This window comes from Cebus imitator, unplaced genomic scaffold, assembly GCF_001604975.1.
Source record: "Cebus imitator isolate Cc_AM_T3 unplaced genomic scaffold, Cebus_imitator-1.0 Scaffold143, whole genome shotgun sequence".
In the NCBI taxonomy this organism is placed as follows: domain Eukaryota; kingdom Metazoa; phylum Chordata; class Mammalia; order Primates; family Cebidae; genus Cebus; species Cebus imitator.
Window position 1 is genome coordinate 3,914,874 of NW_016107458.1, and position 22,982 is coordinate 3,937,855.

At 35.0% G+C, this 22,982-nt stretch overlaps 1 protein-coding gene and 1 long non-coding RNA gene across 6 annotated transcripts in view; one reads left to right on the forward strand and one right to left on the reverse strand.

Moving 5' to 3' along the window:
- RTN4 (reticulon 4) overlaps positions 1 to 22,982 on the reverse strand; it is an 81,018-nt gene that overhangs the window by 7,289 nt on the left and 50,747 nt on the right. For all 5 annotated transcript variants that reach the window (XM_017542372.2, XM_017542370.2, XM_017542369.2 and 2 more), the window contains 2 exons: positions 7,820 to 8,027; positions 3,192 to 3,330 (listed from right to left, as the gene is read on the reverse strand). In XM_017542372.2, coding sequence (XP_017397861.1) covers positions 3,192 to 3,330; positions 7,820 to 8,027 — 347 coding nt within the window. The remainder of the gene's footprint in view (positions 1 to 3,191; positions 3,331 to 7,819; positions 8,028 to 22,982) is intronic.
- The window catches only part of LOC108313823, a 29,396-nt gene continuing 21,207 nt past the window's right edge, over positions 14,794 to 22,982 (forward strand). The window contains exon 1 of the long non-coding RNA XR_001829243.1: positions 14,794 to 14,845. This is a non-coding gene — a long non-coding RNA (uncharacterized LOC108313823). The remainder of the gene's footprint in view (positions 14,846 to 22,982) is intronic.

Below are 22,982 nucleotides of genomic sequence, written 5' to 3' on the forward strand. Positions count from 1 at the left end.
TTTTTTTTTTTAAAGAGAAAGATCTCACTCTGTCACCCTGGCTGGAGTGCAGTAGTGTGATCATGGCTCACTAAATCCTCCATCTCCTGGGCTCAAGAGATCCTCCTGCCTCAGCCTTCCAAGTAGCTAGGACTACAGGCATGGGCCACCATGGCTGGCTGATTTTTTTAGTGTTTATTTGTAGAGACAGAGTGTCTCAATGTTGCCCAGACTGGTCTCAAACTCCTGGTCTCACGCAATCCTTCCACCTTGGCTTCCCAAAGTGCTGGGATTAAAATCTTTTTCTTTTTAAAATGCTCTCTATATAAACAAAAACTGGTGGGCCGGGGGGATAAGTGTGGCCATACATAGAAGTCTCACTAGAAAGGTAATCCTATCAAGCATTTTTTATAGAGAGGCAAACTGATTTTTTTTTTTTTTTTTGCTTAGCTTCTTTTTTCAGTAAAAGATATTTTAAGGAAGTATTCGGTATTTCTGTAGTATGCTTATATTCAATGGAAAAAACAGATGGAATCTATACTATTTGTATACAATGACATTAGAAAAGGGTTTAGCTAAATTCTTGTGTGGCAAAATCACAAGGTTTATAAAGGAAGACCTTTCACGTACATTATCAGAGTGTGCACCTGAATTACCAAGGGCTTCATGCCCATCACCTTTCATGGGAAGAAAAGGACAGACTCCCTCCCTGCCTTATTCATGTGCCTATAGATTTTGAGATCTAAATGCTAGGTTCACTTTAAGTGCTAACATGATGAAGCAACTGTTACTTATTTGCAGTCCTAAACAAATTGCAATCTGGAAGTCACCAAACACTTTCCTTGAGCTCTGGGCTTGCCAAAAACACTACTCAGGGAAACCAATCAAGTAAATTTTTTTTCTCTTTTATTTTTAAAAGTATTGCTAATCCTTAAGGAGAAACTGTAATTTTAATGAAAGTCCTTTTTTTTTTTTTCAATACTAAGAAACAAGTGTTTCAGAAAGGAAATCTATCTCGTTATGTGTCACTTTCTGTTACTTTGAAATTAGCAATCACTCAACACAAGATTTATCAAATTCAATTTCATTTATTTCAAGTTCATTTATGCTAGCTTCCTCATGAATAACACAACTGCTTTTATAAAAAACTGTAGTTTTCAAAAGAAATTAAAAGACTTAACAAAGAAATTATGACTTGGAACTTAAGTCAAATAAGTTATTTCTCAGAACTTATTCAAAAAAAGTCCTCATATTCTATTTTCAAGTACCTGTGCAAAACAGAGATTTAAAATGTTTCTTAAGATCTCATCAGTCCTCTTCTAACATTTCTCTCTCCTGACAAATATTTCTACACCTACGTAAGTGTCTACACATTGGACTGTGTATGGATGAAAATTTTCTCTGCAAGAAAAAATAAGTTTTCTTTCAATTAAAGACAAGTGGAAACTTTATACTCAAACTCAGAAAACTAGAGCATAATAATTCCCAGATCAATTTAAAAATATATATTTATTAAAGACATTTCTCTCAAGAAAAATGTTAAATTGTAGACAGCTGCCTTCACTACTATATTGTGCAAACATGGAGGATGACTTTTGGTGTATCTCTGTTACCATTTTAATTGAATCTATAAAAACAACAACCACCTCTCCTCTATCAAGCTCACCAGGCTTTTGTTTGAAATCACCTCTCTCCCCCCACCAATCTTTGACTGCTAAATTCAGAAATGGTCCTTTGCTGTTTGAAGCTCTGAATTACTATCTATAGACAGTGTTTCTTGTCAATCAATTCCTACCCACAAACCATCCATCTTAAACTGCATCAGTACCTCCCTCTTAATCACTTTTCACACATGTTCTACCCCAGAAATCAGCCATGTATAGAAGGTAATACTACATGAATAAGAACTGGTTTCCTCTACGCTGTATGTACAAGGTTCTATTTCATTTGCTCCAAAATATTTTTACTTGATCTCTTTTGAAACCAATTAATCAAACATGCCAAACAATGTAAGCATGATCTTTTTATTTACAAACTGACATCAGATCATTTTAAAACATCACTACAGATTTAGCCACTAAATGCAACCACTCTGTGCGATAGAGGTAAGTAATAAAAGGAAACTACATTATTTACCCTTCATGTTATTATGAAGTAACTTAAGTTCCAAGTCATAAATAAAATAAGAGATGTGGTAGGCGCAGTGGCTCACCCCTGTAACCAGAGACGCAAACAGCTGAAAATCATGTATCATTTACCGGGTTTTAAAAGCTAAACTGTTTAAAAAACAAACAAACAAACAATTTAAGCATTTAAACCTATTCTGACCAGTTCAGAAATTGTTTTTCTGAGTCTAAAGGCCCAGTCACCTTATTGCTACTATATCTTGGCATGTGTGATAAATATAAACTAGAACATTTCTCTTGAAAATGGAAAATTATGAGAATTACCACCATACTACATTTCTGCCCAGGCTTAGATTGGAAACAAGTCTGCCTGTTTTCTCTAGGGTCACAGGCAAGAGCATATAAAACACAAATGACAACTTCTATGAAAAAGAAAAGCCACTACAGAGGCTTAAATTACACAACTGTGATTTAGTGCCTATTTTGTCAGTCAGAACTTTGGGAGAGTTTATTTGCACGGTGAGACTCTTAACGGCTGCTTATGTAGCAAGACGCAAAAACTAAAGAAAAACTTCCAGTCATTACCAATTAAAGATTAGTTGAGGTGTTTCAGAATATTAAATCTTTGCTAGAATAAATACTGTAAGAAAGAGTCCAAGACATAAAATGGCTTTCACATATGTATGAATCACATATAAGCTAAGAAACTAAGTGCTAGACTGTAAAACAAACTCAGGATGAATAAATCACATCTGGTATTAAATGCATTAGATGATCTTTATAGTCAAAATTCCCTTGAATTTTCTCTTCCTTTTAATCTTTATGATTTCCAAAACTATGATTTATAACTGATTCTCCTTTAGAAAGAAATACAGGACTCTCAGTATTAAGTATGACAAAAAAAAAAAGGAATAGCACTTCTTCTCCATCCTTGATTGGATTCTGAATTTTAAAACACAAGTTCATAGAAATGTGATTTAATTAGTATTTATCACTTACTTGAATATAGAAAAATACGTTTTTACACCCAACTCTTTTGATACTAAATTCTGGGTATATCAAAAATGCAAAGCAAAATAAACTTACCTTCAGAGAATCAACTAAATCATCAACTAAGAAGAGGCGCCTAAGTTCCTTTATCGTGCAGTTCACATGACCAAGAGCAGAATTACTGTATTTCTGAACCAACTCCTCTGATATAGCAACTTCAGATTCCAGATATGCCCTAGAAAACAAAACACACCATAACTGTCACTAATTGGAGTGTTTTTCTCCTAAAAGTCAATCCGAAATTATATATCTGTAAGAAATTAGAAAATATTCTACTATAAAAGCCAACTGTTTCCAAATTAGGGGTAATATAAAAACTCAGCAGTAAGGGGTATTTCCTTGATATGCACTGCCTGCTGACTAGCATAGCAAAAGCATGCACTTTGAAGCCAGACTGATCTGAGCTTGAATCTGAAGCTCTGACACTTACCTGGCTAGGTAATTCTGCAAAGTTATTTATTCCTCCCTCTAAACTTAGTGTCCTCATTTATAAAGTGGAGATTATCACAAGGATTCAATGAGAAAAGTGCCTAATGCAACTGGGCACAAGGATGCACTCAATGAATAGTAGTTATGATTATGGGTTTTTTTCTTCAAGTTGACATTATATTGTCTCAGCCGGTTTTCCTAACAAAGATCTTTTTCCTTTCCAAATCCTTAACTCTCTCAGACTAACCTCCAGGGGAAATTGCTCAATATGTTAAGTACCAGACTGTAAAGTGGCTGCCAAAAGCACAGTGGCAATCCTAGTAAAACATAAGCGTTATGTCATCTAGATGCTTTAGTCCATACTGAGATGGCTGAAATTGTTAAATTTAAAAATACTGTATTGGTAAAATAAGTAAGTAAATAAAAATACAGTACTGGGGAAAAAACCAACTCCATAGGAATGTAACAAACAGTTTCATTAGTTATTGTTTCAAAGAGGCCATTTTATCTTGGCAGAGTAAAAACAACTCAGAAGTGCTGAGTGTTCCCTAGTATCTGTTGGAAGTGGTCCTCATCACCTCCCATGTCTGAGGACGCCAGTTTCTTACACTGGAAATAACATCATCTTAGACAACTCTTTGTCCCATAGTTTTACCTGTGCAAAATGCCCCAAATGTGTTTCCTTGTTTTTAGTCACAGTGCCATCACTCTGTTTTAAGTGCTAATTATTTACGAGCTGGAATATTCTATCACTCTCCAAACCAATCTCTCATCTGCCAGCATCCAAATCCATTGTCAGCCAGTGCCAGATTAACCTTATGTGAGCTATCCTAGATAGTGCTATCTAGGCTGAACTCAGGCAGGAGTTAGAAGACCTGCCACTACCTAGCTGTACAACACTGCAAAAGGCATTTAACTTCTCTGGGTGAGGGTTCCAACTCTGTGAATTTGAGAAACAGACTTTCCTCAATTCCTTCAGGCTCAAACATTCTATGATTCTATGATTCCAACTTTTCAACCAGAGACAGCCTCCTAAATCTTTTCAACCTTACTTCCCATTACTCTTTATGTTGCAGCCAGAAATGAGTCATTCACTATTTTTTAACCTTAATGCCCTTATTAATCATACTGTTTCCCATTCCGCAATGCTCTCTCTCTTACCTCTGGTAATACTTTATTTAGCTAGTTAGCCCCATCTCAAATCCCACCCATACATGGAGCCTCATCTGACACTCTCTTTCATAAAACCATGATCTCTCACTCCTGCATAATTCTAACAATGCTTGCTTTTGTGTTAGTCTTATAATACTTACCAGATCCAGCTTTGAAACACAGACACATATAGACTTGTTATTTTTCTTTCTAGGGGATAAACTGTTATGGACCAGGAGTGTATCATTACTAACACATGGTCTAACACACTTTCGGACAATTATTAACAAAAAAAAATGAGTTATTATCAAGTTAAAAATACTCAGATTCACACTGATACTTAAACCAGCAATAATTTGTTTATCCAGATTTGAGAAATATAGGAAAGCGGCTAATATAACCCTGGTTGGTATTCTGCTTCTTTGTACCACTGCTGCTGGTTCTTGCTAAAGACAGGATGCCTCACCAGAAGGCACAAAGACAGCACTCCCCATCAATGACACCCTGTGGATATTTACATTAATTCAACTGATATTTATGTCGTATTAATACAATGCCAGCACTATTCATCACTCTTTCAGTAACCACAGGTATTTGACACAAACCATATAATATCACCTTTACTAGTGTGACTAGGGGAACTAGGAAAAACTGTCCAACAAGCTTAAACTGGTATGCTGGCTGAATTTACTTTATAATGACTATAAAAGGACTTTAAGAATACAGTGTTTCTAGCCAGGCATGGTGGTGCAAACCTATATAGTCCCAGCTACTTGGGATACGAAGCACGGAGGACTGCTTGAGCCCAGCAGTTCGAGACTAGCCTGGAGAACACAGTGAGACCCATCTCTTTAAAGAAAGTTTAAAAAATGAATAAAGTGTTTCTAAGAAGGAAATAAATCACTAATATTTTCCAAAAATCTCAAAAATGAAATGATGCTAAAATTTGAACTGTAGAAAATTCAGAAGTTTTGGCTTGACAACATTTTTACATATTTCAGCATAACTAATTAAAAATCATACTTCTTTATGATTTGTGGCTTGATAATAATATGGCTCAGCCTTTTTTTATCTTCTTGAGAAAGATTCTCGTTCTATTGCCTAGGCTGGAGTGCAGTGGCATGATCACAGCTTACTGCAATCTTGAACTCCTGGGTTCCAGCATTTTCTAAGCTCAGCTGCCTGAGTAGCTGGGACTACTGGCATGCAACACCACATCTGGCTAATTTTTAATTTTTTTGTAGAGATGGGATCTCACTATGTTGCCCAGGCTGGCCTCAAGCAATCCTCCTGGCTCAGGATCCCAAAGCACTAGTATTATAGGCATGAGCCAACACGTCTGGCTGGCTCTGCCATTTTGAAGCTACAATTTCAAGTTATGGAATTCCAAGTTTTTCCCCACCATCCCATAAAATGGAGTGATACCACCTATCTCACAGAATTATCATAAAATTAAATTTATCATTAAGATATGTACATAAAAGGGTTACAGAAATAGTTTTTAAATGCTTGCAATCTATTTGCAGAAAAAATATGTCCTTATGCAAAACAATTAACATTTCAAAGGCACAGTTAATGCACTAGGAACTGAATTCTCAGATCATTTGGGGTCAGGGCTAGGAAATCCTTCCAAGAGCTGGGTCTTGAATCAAACTTAGAACCAAATAAAAAGTATGACTGAGGCATCTGGGGAGCTAAGGAAGGAGCATGAACACGGGCACAAAACTCTAGAAAAATGAGAAACATCACCAAGACATCTGGACAGTCTATAGTGGGCCCCTGCTTATTAGTATTATTATTATTTTTAAGAAAACAAGTAGTACTTCTAGAAAAAATCAATCTGACATCATCTCTAAGAACTAGAAGTCAATCTGGTAACAAATGGAGTCGAATTAGGGGTCAGCAAACTTTTCCTGTAAAGGGCCAGATTGTAAGCATTTTAGGCTTTCATGCCCATATGGTCTCTGTTACAACTACTGAATTCTGCTACTGTAGTACGAAGCCACCTAAATGAATGAGCATGGCTGTGTTCCAACAAAACTTTACAAAAGCAGGCAGCAGACTGAATTTGGCCATGGCTATGCTTTACAGGCTCCTGGTAGACTGAGGAACCAGCGGAAAAACAAAATTTAGTCATTTTCTTAACAAAATTTACTGACTTTCTTTAAATGAGATGAAAACAAAAAGATAACATCAAAACAGGAGCCTGAAAACTAGCACGGTAGTGTTGTTATAGATGGAAATTAACAAGTTTGAGGAAAAAAGTTCATTTAAAAATGTGGCGAATTAGTGGTTGTCAGGAGTTGGGTCGGGAGTTGAACTGTTAGTAAGTAGGAAGTTTCTTTTCATGTGATAAATATAGTGATGGTTGTACAATTCCGTGAATATACTAAAACCCAATGACTTTTATGGAATATGAATTATATGCCAATTAAAAGAAGAGGGGGGAAAACATGCAGAGTATGAGGTGAGGTCAGAAGACTCAAACTGAGGCGTGTCTCAATAGCAACTAAATATATAATGCTATAGTATACTTTTGAAAATAAGGGTAGAAAATGATAGCTGAGAGACAAGGAGACGCTGAAATAAAGCTCTCCAAAAAATAACTAAAAAGTAATGGCTTTATGAAATGAGAAGAAACTAGATAAAGAAAATACATGAAGAAAAGCTAACAGAAAACTATGGCATCCTACTAGAAAGATATAAAATATCAGAAATCATGTTATCAGATAGCATAAAAAGTAAGCAATAAAGAATATATAACCCTCACCAAACCTATCCATGTTAAAAAGATACAACATTCATTAAAGGAAGATAATCAATGCCTAACTCTAATAAATATTTCTAACAAGTAGCAGAGTTAGTTTAATGGTACGTAAATGGCCTCTTCCATCATAAGCCTTTGAAATTACATTTAGAAAATCTCAAAAGCAGATGCTTTTGGTATAGCTTAAGCAAATATGTGCAATTAACTTTAAGGAAAAAAAATGCATGCTTGTAACTCTACAGACAGTAGATGAAGTCTTAATACTAATCCTGTTAACACTATTGCCAATGCATGTCTTGTTTTCCAGACATCTCACCTGAATGGGTGGCCTTCATCTGATTTCTGGATAGCTTGGATCACACCCTTGTATATCCTAAAGCTGATGGTCACAGAGAGCAGGGCCAAGGCAATGTAGGCTGTTACACTCACAATGCTGAATACTGTCAATGAAAGCAGTAGAAACAGGCTGGCACCAAACACCACTCCAGTCTTCTTAATGTCTCTCCAGTAGAGGAGGTCAACAACTAAAAATTGAAAAAGAAATCTGAAATTAGAAGATTATTTTATCCATTTGGATTTGCTCCATCTAAAAAAATTAAAGGGCTACTACATAAAGTAAAACCAAACCTAAAAACTAAAGAAACGATACCTTTATAAACCACATTTTAAACCTACTCTTAGTTGTATATTGGTGTAACACCTCTAGACCTCTATTTTTGAGCATGCAATGTTTTTCATTCAAATTTATTTCTGTGTAACCAAATCATTCTAGCTATACACAATGATTAAATGTCTCCAAAGCCTGTCAGTAACAAGGAGTTACTTAAAATCATCTTGGGGTCTGGATGCGGTGGCTCACGCCTGTTATGCCAGCACTGTGGGAGGCCGAGGCAGGTGGATTACCTGAGGTCAGGTGTTCTAGACCAGCCTGGCCAACATGGCACAACCCTGTCCCTTTTAAAAATACAAAAATTAGTGGGGCATGGTGGTGCATTCCTGTAATCCCAGCTACTAGGGAGGCTGAGGGAGGAGAATCACTTGAACCTGGGAGGCAGAGGTTGCAGTGAGCCGAGACTGCACCAATGCACTCCAGCCTGGGCGACAGAGTGGGACTCCGTCTCAAAAAAAAAAAAAAATCACCTTGGGGTTTTACATCTCATACAATGCATAATACACAAATAATTCAATAAATATATTCTAATAACAGAAAAAATATTAACACACTAAAACGAGATACTTCAGTGATACCAGAAAATAAAAAAGACTGAGACAGAAAAACTACACATATGAATGAGCTTTACAACTTTGCTTTTTTTCTTTTTATTTCATTTTTTTCTACTAGTAACAACCCTGCTCTTAAGATCTCTCTTTGACAAAATGAAACTGTAACTTAATCTGGCTATCATTTAAAAAAACACTTTCCTACAAAGCAAAAGACAAAAGAAACAGCCTTTAGATTACCTGAAAAGCAATTTTCTTCTAAGAGCTGATAAATATAATGCATCAAAATTTAGGGGTTAAAGAAAAAAGAAAATGTGTTACACTGTTACATAACATTTATTAATAGTAAGGAGTCAGACAAAGCCCAACTTAGCATGTCTGCTCTTGGACATGGTCATAGGGCCACTGAGGGGATCAAGTAAGCATAGCCTGATGTCTCAAAATGGGGTTATGCTCAAACCAAGGAGAACCCTGAAATGTGCCAAAGTGCTCTTAAATTCATAGGCTGATGTAATTCATCTCTCTCTGAACTGTGAACAACTGGGAGAAAAAAGCATCTATTGTAAATAAATATGGATATACTCTTCGTAAGAAGAGATGACATCAAAGAAAAATCACATTTTTAGGGCTGCTTTGGTTTTGGTCTCCCAGTCCCCTAAGGTGTATGTAACTTTCCTTTGCTTTTAAAAGGGTAGTTCCGTGGGGAAAACTATGTATGTGAACTGCACAACTGAATATTAGTACAAAGTCCTTAATTGCTGTTAGTATATCATGAGTACTGTTTAGGATATTTTAAATGCCCATCACTGTGTCCAGTACATAGTAGGGATTCAGACACTTATTTCAGTCACGTGAATGGTCTGGCTTGAATGCTATTAATTTAACATTCTATATGATTCACAGATTTGTTTTCAAACTCTGATTTCAACTATTTATTCAAATCTTCCCTAACTTGTTTGTTACAGCCCCTGCCTAAAACATCTAAATGAGCTTAGTTCTATCCCACTGGTTTCTACTATTGTACTGGCAGAACCGAGGACTGACAAGAGCTTGAAATGAAATTATTCATAATGCCATATTGAATAAGGCATTAAAGCAATGCTAATAGATTTCTGGCAATCAGCAAACACTTAATGAGGTGATACTGTTCAAGTAACTCAACCTAGCAGAATGAGAAAACTCATTCTGATTCTTGAAGGCCCTCTCCAACATAACAATTCTAGGAAAGATAAGACATGCAAAAGCAAGTCAATGAAGGTATAAAATAAATATTGTACTGTTATGAGAACTCAGAAAAGGGAAAAACTGGAAGAAATGTTAACAGACTATGAAATACTGTAAATGGAAATTGAGCTGGGTTTTGGAGAATGAGTGGAATCTAGAAAACCTAAAGGTACAGGCCTAATTGTAAGTATTTTTTCTGCTAGCAGTGGTTCTAATAATTAATGCCATCTTCTTATTATGAGGGTGCAGTGAGAGCACAGGGGGAGTGATGATAAAGACAGCCCTTGGTAAGATCACTCTTTCCCGTGAGGCTCCCTTTGCGCCCTACAACAGTGGTTTAATACACACAAATAAAAAACTTAGGTTCTATAGTTGGATCACCTAAACTAAAAAAATGGTTCCACAACTTATGAGCTATGTGACCTCAGGTAAGTCACTGAAGTCCTTTATACTTCAGTTTCTTCACCTATAAAACATATATTAAAATAGGAATGAACGAAGGGCATAAAGTTTCTAGATATAAAGGAGAAAAAAGTTTTGAGATTTACTGCACCCCAGGGTGACAAGAGCCGGTAATAGTGTACTACGTATTTCAAAATAACTGAGAGTAAATTTCATGTCTCAGCACAAAAATAATAGGTAACAAGGGATATTTTAATTAGCTTGATTTAATCACATCACCTTATATATATGTCAAACCATATTGTACCCCATAAATATATACAGCTATGATTTGTCAATATAAAAATAGGAATGATATCATTGAGATGTGGTTCACTAGATTTTTCATTAGTAAGATAACACAAAGCACTTAATAGAGTACACAGCATATAATAAATGCTTAATAAATGTCAAGGCTATTTGTTGTTATTATTAGCATCACAATCACCTTACTCAATATTTAAATGGTAAATAAAGAAGAACATCTCAAACTTATTATTAACTTTAGGTTAATAAACTATACTGTTCTATTGTAAACATGTTACTTGATAAACTGCATGGGAAAGGATTTTAAAGCTTATCTAAGTTTTTACTAATACAGGGTAAAAAAAAGCTAATAGCCTGAAGTGTCTGGTTCTCAAAGTGCTCAAAAACATTAATTAACCTTCAAAATAAATAAAGTAAATGCAGATGTACTCACTATTCCTTACCATCATTAAAAACTACTCAGTAAAACCTGGACATGAAATCAATGACTTTAGATTTGAGAGGTTTTGTACAACAAATTAATGTCTAATCAAACTTCCTACTATAAAAGAGTTACTGTCTAAACAGGTGTAGTAACTAGATATGAATTATTTATAATTAGACTATAATTTCTACCAAAATGAATATGGTAGAAGGAAATATCAGAAATGGGATTCAAGAGACCCACATCCTAGCATGTACCAGCTCAGCAATTGTGTGACTTTGGATATGACTCCAACCTCTCTGGCCTTTTTTGTCAATAAAGGGCATTAATCTTCCAATCGCTCTTTTCCCCTCAGAAATTACCATGATCCACAGTCAGTACAAAGATACATACGTTGGTACTGCATTCAAATTCCCAGTCAGTGGATCCAAACCAATAAGGTTTTACTGCTGGCATTATTTGTGCTCAATATAATTTAAAAATATGCTTCCTTTTTAAATCTAGATTTTTTGAGGGAGATGGAAGCTTAAATATTTTTAGTCATACCAGTCTTCTGAATTGAACCTTCCTAGAAATATTTTAAGTATCAGACATTATTAAAACTTTAGGAAAATAATAAATTCATATTCCTACAATTTTTTAAGCAATTATAAACTATCATTATGGCAACTGTATGAGAGAAGCTTTTTTAAAGTTTGAAAAAAAAAACTTTTTAAGCCTGCTAGATCTCCACACCTCCTTTATTTCCTGTGCATGTACATTATGCCAAACACTGCAGTAGCCTATGCAACATTATCGCTTTCAATTATTAAAATCTAATGAGGCCAGACAAAGTGGCTTATGCCTATAATCCTAGCACTTTGGAAGCCCAAGGTGGGAGGCCAGGAGTTTGAGACCAGACTGGGAAATACACAGACCCCTCATCTCTTAAACAAACAAACAAGCAAGCCTAATGAAAAGTAGGCTTTCAGACAAGTGCTACCCAGTTCCTACATAACTGGACCCAGATCACATCATTAGTAAGTGGCAGAACATGGATCTGAACCTAGGCTTCCTACAGATAAACCTCATATTCTCCATTGTATAATGCCAAATTGAAAGCTGGAGCTGATTAAAGTTCTTCAAAATGTTATCCAGGTGCATGCATAACAAATGGGCAAAGTGTAGGCAGATAATTATTATATGTGAGATGAATCATAAAGGCCAAGAAGAAAATCTCTCTAAGTGAAATTAACAAGATACGTCCTTTATTGAATAGAGACAAATTTAATATGACTATTTCACCTACTCTTAGACCCAAAAACAGAGAAAAGGGCTTTACTCCAATATATTTGATAGGTACTTTCCCACAGCCGAAAACTGTAATTAATTAATTTGTTGAAAATGTCTTTTAAAAACCATGTGAATCTGATTAAATAAAATTAGGGTACATTTATGCAAGAGAAATGTTATGTAGCCATTAAAGAAAGTGATACAGATCTACATTATCATAAAAACATGTCCATAATGATAAATGAAAACGGAATGTTACAAAAAGACTCACGGTATATTCTCACTTAAGAAATTAAACATATAACTATGAAGTCTGAAAAGATATCTACTAACCAGTGTTTTTCTCTGTGTAATGGGATTATCAATGAACTTTACTTGCTTCTTTATTCTTTTCTGTGCCATCTGAAATGGTCCCACTCTAATGGCAAGCATGAACCATGACTATAATCAGAAAAAAAATTCACCCCATTCTGTTTCTATTTGGTACTACATACTAAAGAATCTTATGAGCGTTATTTTTTCCCAGTAGGCTTTCCTATTGGAAAAAGAACACCCTGTTAGCCTAATAAATATTTGGATCCAGCTGACAGTTAAAATTCTAGCAGTATATAAATAAGTTGATGATTCTGTTGTTCTAGGTTGAATCAAGTCAATTTCCCCAAAGTTGATGATACTAGTATAGTCATGTATAAGGCCCAGCAGCACTCAATGATCACAACCTTAAATTAAATAAAATTAACTATACAAAAGTACAGTAAATCCTAACTTACCACTTCCTTTCCTCTTGTTCCTAAGAACAAGGTCTTTTCAATAAATGGAAAAGCTCTGAAAATTACATATGTAAACTCACACATACTAAATGAAAATATGTAAACAGGTACATGAGACTAGCTCAAAGCAGGTTTCACGACAGACATGCGGAAACAAGCACTAGGAATGCTCTGGTGGAGCCATGGGACCTTTAGAGCACTGGAGGAGAACAAAAAGGAAAGAACAGCCAAGAGAAATGAGACAACTAGGCACTGATAGTCACATGCAAGACAAAATGAATATATCCCAGAATAGGAACATCTGAGAGGCAATCTACACTGCCACCAACACCACTGTGCAAAGTGCAGAAGAATTTCAATCTTTTTCTGTAAGGGAGCTGAAGAGATTTTAAGTGAAGCTGCAAGAATGAAAATGTATTAGTTGCTAGCAAACAGTGTGGGTGACTTAACTGACATTTGCCAACAAAATTTCTAGTCCCTTACAGATTCTTCAAATTGGTTTTAATAAAAAAAATTATGAAAGATTGTTTATCCAGGATAATTGATTCTAAATAGGAGGCATAGAATTTTATTAAAATCCCTTCTGAGAAATATATTCAAATACTGTTGCTTCTGATGGTCAACAATTGTTAATTTAGATTCATTAGTTTAGATGTTTGTTTAATCCTGAAACCAAAATCAAAGACATCACAAGAAAGATAAACTACGGATAAATATCCCTTATGAATATAGATGCAATAATCCACAACAAAATACTAGCAAACTGGATCCAGCAACATATAAAAAAGATTGTACATTATGGCCAAGTGGCCTTTATCCCAGAAATACAAGATTGGTTCAACATATGAAAATCAATCAACATAATACACCATATTAATAGGCTAGGGACAAAAACCACATGATCATACCAATAGATGCAGAAAAAGCATCTCACAAAATCTAACAAATTTTCAAGACAAAACATTTAACACCCTAGGAAAAAAAACGAACATTCTCAACCTGATAAAGAGTATCTATAAAAACCCACAGCTAACATCATATTAAATGGTAAAAATCTGTCCCCCTAAGACCAGGAACATGACGAGTACATCCATTCTTGCCACTTCTGGTTCAACACTGTCCTGGGGGTGCTATGCAGTGCAAATGGCCAAGAAAAAGACATATAAGCCATCCATATTGGAAAAGAAGAGATTAAACTCTCTATTTGCAGGTAACTTGATCTTATACAGTAAATCCTCACTTAATGTCAAGGATAGGTTCTTGAAAACTGCAACTTTAAGTGAGATGACATGTAAGAAAACCAATTTTACCATAGGCTAATTAATATAAACAAGCCTTATTATTAATATAAACTTATTACTAATATAAAGAGTTTCAATGGCACATTTTTGGTCACAAAATCATCATCATATTCTAAATAAAGGCCGGGTGCTGTGGCTCACACCTGTAATCCCAGCACTTTGGGAGGTTGAAGCAGGTGGAGGATCACCTGAAGTCAGGAGTTTGAGACCAGCCTGGCCAACATGGTGAAACCCTGTCTCTACTAAAAATACAAAAATTAGTCGGGCATGGTGGCAGGTGCCTGTAATCCCAGCTGCTTGGGAGGCTGAGGCAGGAGAATCACCTGAACTCAGGAGGCAGAGGTTGCATGAGCCGAGATCACGCCACTGTACTCCAGCCTGGGTGACAGAGCAAGACCCTATCTCAAAAAACAAAAAAAAAAGTTTCTAAATAAAGACTCAAAGCACTTTATACACTTTACTATTAAAGCCTGAAATAATGTAAGCTATCCATCCATTTAAGAAAGATGTTTTAAAACCCATTTTTTGGTGAATCAGTGAGTGATGGCGGTTGTAGTGGTAGTGGATTAAATCAAGGAACAAATGTTTGCAAAGCAAATACCATGGTAGAAGCACCTTCCACCACAACCACACATTTCAAAAACAACAAATATGGCAGGATCACTAAGTGCCTTCATACTGCATCATTTATTGTTGTGCATTTACATGATTATTGCATACTTTATGAATTTTAATTTTAAAATAATCTGTATTCATTCATTCATTCATTTTTCAACCTGCTTATTCCAGTTCTTGGTCATGGGTGGCCAGAGCCTATCCTGACAGCTCAGGGAGCAAGGCAGGAACCAACTCTAGACAGGACACCATTCCATTGCAGGGCACACTTATACACACACCTTTACATTCACTCATACTGAGACAACTGAGACACACCAATGAACCTAATGTGTATATCTTTGGAATGTGGGAAGAAACTACAGAATACCCAGAGAAAACCCCATGCAGACATAGGGAGAGAACATGCAAATTCCATACAGACAGTGGCCTCAGCCAGGAATTGTTTTTTTTTTTTTCCCTTATCCACATTATAACAAAACAACACTCAACCCAACAATTATATCTGAGGGCCTACTGTATATATTTTTTAAATTCTAAGGAATCCACAAAAAAGCTACTAGAAATAATGAATGAGAGTCCAGCATGGCTGCTGGACACAGTATCAACATACAAAAATGAATTGCATTTCTATACACCAGCAATAAACAAATCTGAAAAGGAATTAAATAATTCCATTTATAATAGCATAGGAAAAAACAAAATACTAAGGAATAAAGTGAGAAGAATTAAGACATATAAACTATAAATGATAATACACTGTCGAAAGAAATTAAAGACAACTTAATTGGAAAGACATCTCCTGTTCATAAATTGAAAGACATTGTTAAGACAGTAACACTCCTCAAATTGATCTGAAATATAAACACTATCAAAATCCTAGCTGTCTTTTAGCAAAAATTGACAGGCTAATTGCAAAATTCACATGGAAATATAAGGGATCCAAAAAATTAAGACAAACTTGAAAAAGTACAACAAAGGTTAGAGGACTTGAACCTTCCTATATCAAAACTTCCTAAAAAGGTACAATAATCAAGACAGTAGAGCAGTTACACAAGGACAAACAGGTAGATTAGTGGACTACAACTGATAACCCAGAAATAAACCATTACATTTATGGTCAACTGATTTTAACAAGGGTACCAAGGCAACTCAATGAGAAAAAAATCAGTGTTTTAAACAAATGGTGCTGGGACAACTGGATGTCCAACAGCAAAAAAAATGACGTTGGACTATTCTACTTCATATCACATATAAAAGTTAACTCATACTGGCTCAAAGAGTCAAAGGAGCTTAAACTAGAAAACTCTTTTTTCTTTCTTTCCTATCTTTTTGTTGTTGTTGTTATTGCTGTTGAGACAGGGTCCCACTCTGTTGCCCATGCTGGAGCATAATGGTGCAAAAACAGGCAACCTCAGCTTCCTGGGCTCAAACAAGCTTCCTGCCTCAGCCTTCCAAAGTGCTGGGCTGAGTCAGGGCACCCAGCCAGAAAACTCTTTAAGAAAAAAATAAGTGTAAATTTTCATGACTTTGGATTAGGCAATGGTTTCTTACATGTAACACCAAAAAGGACAAACAACAACAAAAAAAGATAAATTCGATTTCATTAAAAGGAAAGATAACATACAGAATGAGAGAAAACACTTGCAAATCAATTATCTGATAAGAGACTTTTACTCAGAATATATTTAAAAATTTTTACAACTCAACAGTAAAAAGACAACCCAATTTAAAATAGATAAGAGATCTGAACAGCCATTTCTCCAAAGAAGATATACAAATGGCCAATAAGCACATGAAAAGATAGTCAAGATCATTCAGTCATTATAAAAATGCAAACCAAAACCACAGTGAGATACCACTTCATACCCCTAGGATGGCTATAATCATAAAGATGAGCAATAACAACTGTTGACAAGAAGTGATAAAGATTAGAAGCCTCATACATTGCTGGTGGGAATGTAAAATTCAGCCACTGTGAAAAACAATCTGACCGTTCCTCAAAAAATTACCTTATGACCTAGCAATTCCATTCCTAGGAATTTTTACCCAAGGAACTAGAAAACCTGTGTCCACACAAAAACTTAACACACAAATGTCCACAGCAGCATTATTCATGATAGCCAAAAAGAGGAGACAGACAACCCCAATGTCTGTCAATTGATGAATGGATTAAAAAAAAAAAAAAAAAGTATGTCCACATAGTAGAATATTATTGGGCCATAAAACAAAATTAAGCGCAGTAGTCCTCCCTTAACTGCATTTTCCCTTTCCCTGGTTAGAGTTTCCTGCAGTCAACCAGTTAAAAAGTAGGTGCGTATAGCACAATGAGGTATTTTGGGAAAGACATCACATTCATATAACTTTACTATAGCTTACTGTTACAATGATTCTAATTTATTGTTAATTAATGCTGTTAATCTCTTACTATAATTTACAAACTGAACTTTATCATAGTTATGCATAGATAGAAATAAACATACTATATACAGCGTTCAGTCCTATCTGTAGTTTCTAGGGCATACACTAGGGGTCTTAGAGCCTTATCTCTCAAGGGTAAGGGGAAACTATTGTACTGATACATGTTACAACCTGGAAGAACCTTGAAAACTGAAAGAAGCCAGTCACAAAAGGTCATATATTTTATGATTCTGTTTATGGGAAATGCTTAGAACATATATGCAAGTTATGAATTCTGTAGAGACAGAAAGGAGATAAGTGGTTGTCAGGGGCTGGGGAAAAGGGAAGTGGAGTGACTGCTAAAGGGTATGGCTGGCTTCTTGGGGAGGGAGTAAAGAAAAAGTCCTGGAATTAGATTAAAACTTTAAAAAAGTAGTCATTTTAACATATTTCTCTACTAGGTTGTAAACTCCATAAAATAACATGTATGTCTTACTAACTAACTTTATTCCCACAGCTGAGCAGAAAGCCAAAAACAACTAAACTTTCAATATTATTGTTGACTGATTAGAATGAATGTATACCTTATGACAGGTTACTAATGCTAATTGATTTAGTCAAAAAAATGTTTCTATGCTTTGGACTTAACATTTAATTACACTATTTTCAGATGTCTATATTTATTAAATAACAAATAATGCTTTCGGTTAAATTTATAAAAAAGCAAACACTGTTTTGCAGACTTGTCTTCCCTTATAAGACCTTAGAAAACTGTTAAGTGCCTTTCATCTTTATGTTCCCATTACCTACATCATCAATGCTTGCTGCATTGTCTGAATAGCGGCCAGGTTATTTTTATGGCAAAAACATTTAATCTTCAAATTAAAATAAAGGACACCTTTCAATAAGAACTACAGGATCACCAAAATGTTAAAATGTTGTTGAATTCCTCTATAATCACTTTAGTGTCTCCTTATTTTTGAAAAAACAAAACTTATACAAGTAAAGTTTAACTTTTCTTGGTTCCTCAAGTCTCCTTCTACTCTGCAAAATAAAGTGTTAATCATGCAAGGTAACCGTATACTGTGCCCTAAACCGTAGTCATATAAAATGCTCATTAAATATACTTTCAAAGATCTGAAATGAATTTAGCAGTACTTCTCCATTTATAACTTTGGGGAATGCTTATGGATTACTAGAAATAATGCTCATCAATTTTAATAAACCCTTGTAATTAGAAAAAAGTAATTTCTGCCCTGCAGTCCTTGCCAACTTTTGTTTCCAATATAAGAATGTGAAAAATCATTGATTGTGTTTTGTGTAACAGCATCTTTTTCAAACTAAAATGCTAATTCAAAATAACTCAGCACACTTAAATCTGGTCTTTAAAATAAAAACTTCTGGCTCAATGCACAGTAAGAAGAGTTGCCTACATTTGGTAATCACAAACTGTCATCTGCCATAGCTAAAAATAGTGTCAGCCTGCATTGCATGCCTTACATGCAGAAGTCATCCAATTACATTTTGCCTCAAATCAAATTCTTATGTTCTTCTTTGAACAGCCTGAAGTCAGGTTTCAATTTTAATGGCTTTTGTCTGGGGGGAGGAGTGGGGGAGAGTTGAACTGGCTGTTCCTAAAAATACTAGGACAGGGAATGGCTGGCAGAAAAATACCTACTTTTGAAGCAAAAGCAAATATTAAGTTCTCTTTAATAACACCAGGTGAGGAATGAGAATGGCAGTTAAATAGGAAATGAATATATATATATTAGAATGGTATTAAAATTTTAGTTGTTTTGCACAAACAATGTTTATAATAAGTAATTACATATTTATTAGGAATCACAATCCTTAATCAAATGCTTCCCAATTGCCAGGAAAAGTAATTAGAATTCAGAATTGATCATTAAGTACTACACAGGAGTAAGCTTTTATCTCAACATAGTAAGCATTCACCTATCAAATAAATGACAGGTAAAGGTCCAGAAAAAGTATCTGTGTAGAGTTTAGATCTTTTCACAAAGAGATTAAGAGGGCCTTGAGTCCTGTTTCTTCCTTCAGGTTCGTATCAATATGATCTGAGACGATAATGTAATCTCTGTTTCCCTGTGTGTAAAATTAGAAAAATAATACCCACCTAAGAAATTATTTAAGGCTGAATGGAAATTTCACGAACGGCAATGCTTGGTGAACTGAACACACTAAATAAAGATACTAAAGCTCAAGAGATAAGGTCAAGTAAAGCAATCAAATATTAAATGTAATGCTTAGCTAAGCCCTGATTTTTTAAAAAAGGTGAATTCAACTTTCTCTGAAAGTATGTCTAAAGAAGTTTCAATTAGCAAGTCTCAGGCTGATGAGTACCTATTGCTACAAAAGTAACTCAACCAAATACCTGGCTAACCAGCATCTCTCCTGGCTATCTCCTCTTCCTTTAAATAGATGTTTTAAACGATACATGAAAAATTTCAAGTCCTGTCTCTTCGCCTGAATCTTTCCTGTCTTACTTCAGTATTCAATAACATTACAATGCTTTGGCTAATTTGAACCACGACACCTAAGAAAATAACACTTTACTTGACAAACAAATAGCATCATAAACAAACAGGAGAATTTCTATACTTCCTCTTTCTACAATAATTTTGTAATCTCCCAGTCTGAGCAAGACATTGTGCCGAGTACATTGTATACATTATCTCATATATGACACAAACGTATGTGTATGTTTGTAATGTCAACCTATTGTTAAATAAATGGTGTAGGGTTACAAACTGAAATTCAAGTCTGACCATGAAGGTTTCACTCTATCATACCTTTTGTATTTAAAAGACTCTATTAATACTCAAGGTTGCTTTTTATCCTACTCGAGAATACCAAAGTGTTTCAACCTTAGTTTAAATAATTGAGGCAAGAGACACAATTTACTAACACTAATAAGTAGAGTTATAGGTGAGACCAAAAATTTCATTAAGAGATTCAATGATAGGAATAAACCATGTTTTGTTTAAATTGCAAATTGTTTTCTAGAAGCAATCTAAATTGTTCTCACTTTAAAAATAAATTTATACTATAAATAACTATATATGTAATTACATATACATAAAAACTATAAAAGAAAAAAGATAAAAAGACGTAGGTTTTTAGAATGATAAAAAAGTTTTAAATAAGCAATAAACTTGAAAAAGAGAGCATACAAAGCAACGAAAAGATAAATGCCATTTCTAGAAAATCTCCAGCAAATAGATGTCAAACATAAAGATGTTAAGTTAATGCTTACTATTCATTTTATAAAAAACCAATCCCACACCCAGGATAGAACCCAAATATTATTACTGAGAACAAATGGCCTTTACAATTAAAATACTTTTCAACACTGAGTGTGTTTTCACATACATATTCCTTTCCCCACATAACAAGAACTAAAAGGTGGTTTGTGATTTACAAATATATATATTTCTAGCTCTCTAGTAACCAACATTCTTCGAGGAGTACAAGATTCTCTTACCCAAGTTTAGTATTGTTAAAGGAGTCCCTGCAGTTATGAAGTTGCATAGGAAAAAAAATTTTCATAAATGAGAAAACATCCACTAAGCAATCTTCACAATTAATCTAAACTCATATATATCCCTTATTGTTTAAATTCACCATCCAGCCTCAGTCATTACCTAAATGTGTCTTGTCAGATAAAACCACCCAAATCAATAGTACAAAACTGCAAATCTTCCTATTAACATTAAACTCTACAAAGTTAACGTGAGTGATGGTGGAGAACTGCTCCAAAAAACACTGACAGTCCAACAGGCACTTCAAAACAGAGCCTCTCACTTCAAAAGATTAGGAGGAGCCCCCAGGAAAGTAAATTTTTAAAGCACTAAACATTTTTTGTAAAGGGACATTATGTATGATCCACTGTGAAATTCAACCATAAAGCTAAAGAAGTCATTTTGTGCTGCTACACAATTTTGTGGCAAAAATTACACTCACCAAAATTCCAAAACCCTGATTCATCCTCTATTTATTCCCAAACCTTATGCACAGCTGCAATTGTAAACTAAATTATGTTAAAAATGAACTAAAATAAACTGAGTTGCATAGTTATTGGTTTTTATGTTCCAGATAAAGTCAATCAAATCTTTTTTTTTTTTTTTTTTTTTTTTTTTTTTTTTTTTTTTTTTTTTTTTTTTTTTTTTTTTTTTTTTAAAGGCAGGGTCTCCCTCCATCATAGCTAACTGCAGCCTCAACCTCCTGGGCTCAAGCAATCCTGCCACCTTAGCCTCCAGAGTAGCTGGGATCATAGGTGTGCACCACCACACCAAGTTAATTTTTTTTTAATTTTGTAGTGTCAGGGCCTCCTGATGTTGACCAGGCTGGTGTTGAACTCCCAGGCTCAAGTGATCCTCCCACCTTGGCCTCCCAAAGTGCTGGGATTATAGGCATGAGCTACGAGGCCCAGTCAGTGGTCTTTTTTCCTGTATTTCAGGTAGAAAACGGTTCAATATGCTACAGGAACATAAAAACTACCTATGGCTGTTTACTGTCTTCTAAGGATACTATGAATTCCTCTAAGAGAAAGTGAAGTTCAACAACACCACACATGCTTCATTTATAAATTAATTAAATTCACCAGCTTACTTCATTAGTTCATGTGGTTTTCAGTATTTCCCTCAATCCCACACCCTATTTCCAACTTTACTAAGAGAAAACAAAAAAGGGCAGAAAACAGTTCTAATTTCTCACTCCTAGTTTTTCTAAACCATGATAATTTCCTCTTTATAGAATAATCCTATATTTAATTTCATTTTCTCTAAGGTAAAGCTAAATACATATCTTCTCTTTAAGTATGTTGGATATACATGACTCTCCCTACCTGTACTCACTTTAACAATTTTCAATTGTAAAGAATGTTAAGATGAAAACTTTTCCTATGACAAGTCTGTATTTCTGATTTCTTTTTTTTTTTTTTTTTTTTTTNAGACAAGAGTCTCACTCTGTAGCCCAAGCTGAAGTGCAGTGGCACAATCTAGGCTCACTGCAACCTCTGTCTCGGGGGATCAAGCGATTCTTATGCCTCAGCCAGCTGAGTAGCTGGGACTACACGTATATGCCACCAAGCCCGGCTAATTCTTTGCATTTTACTGGACACGGGGTTTCACCATGTTGCCTCGGGTGGCCTCGAATTTCTGAGCTCAGGAGATCCACCCGACTCAGCCTTCCAAAGTGCTGGGATTACAGGCGTGAGCCACCACACCTGGACTTTGATAAATTTTGATATGCATGCAGTTATTATTGTAAATTGCTAGAATTGATCAAGACCTATATAAACAGAAACTTAAAATTAGAAAATAAACTTGTTCAATGTATAATTTACCACAATTTAAACTTTCCTTCTTGTTAGCATCTGAGCTTAAAATCAGCAGGCACTAAGTCTTAGAAACAGGAAATTACTGCTCAGAATCCTATTTTCTACTAACAAAAACTAAATGGAAAACCATACTGTGTCATAACTCTAGAAACTTGAACTTAGTATACCGGAGTTCGGGGAGG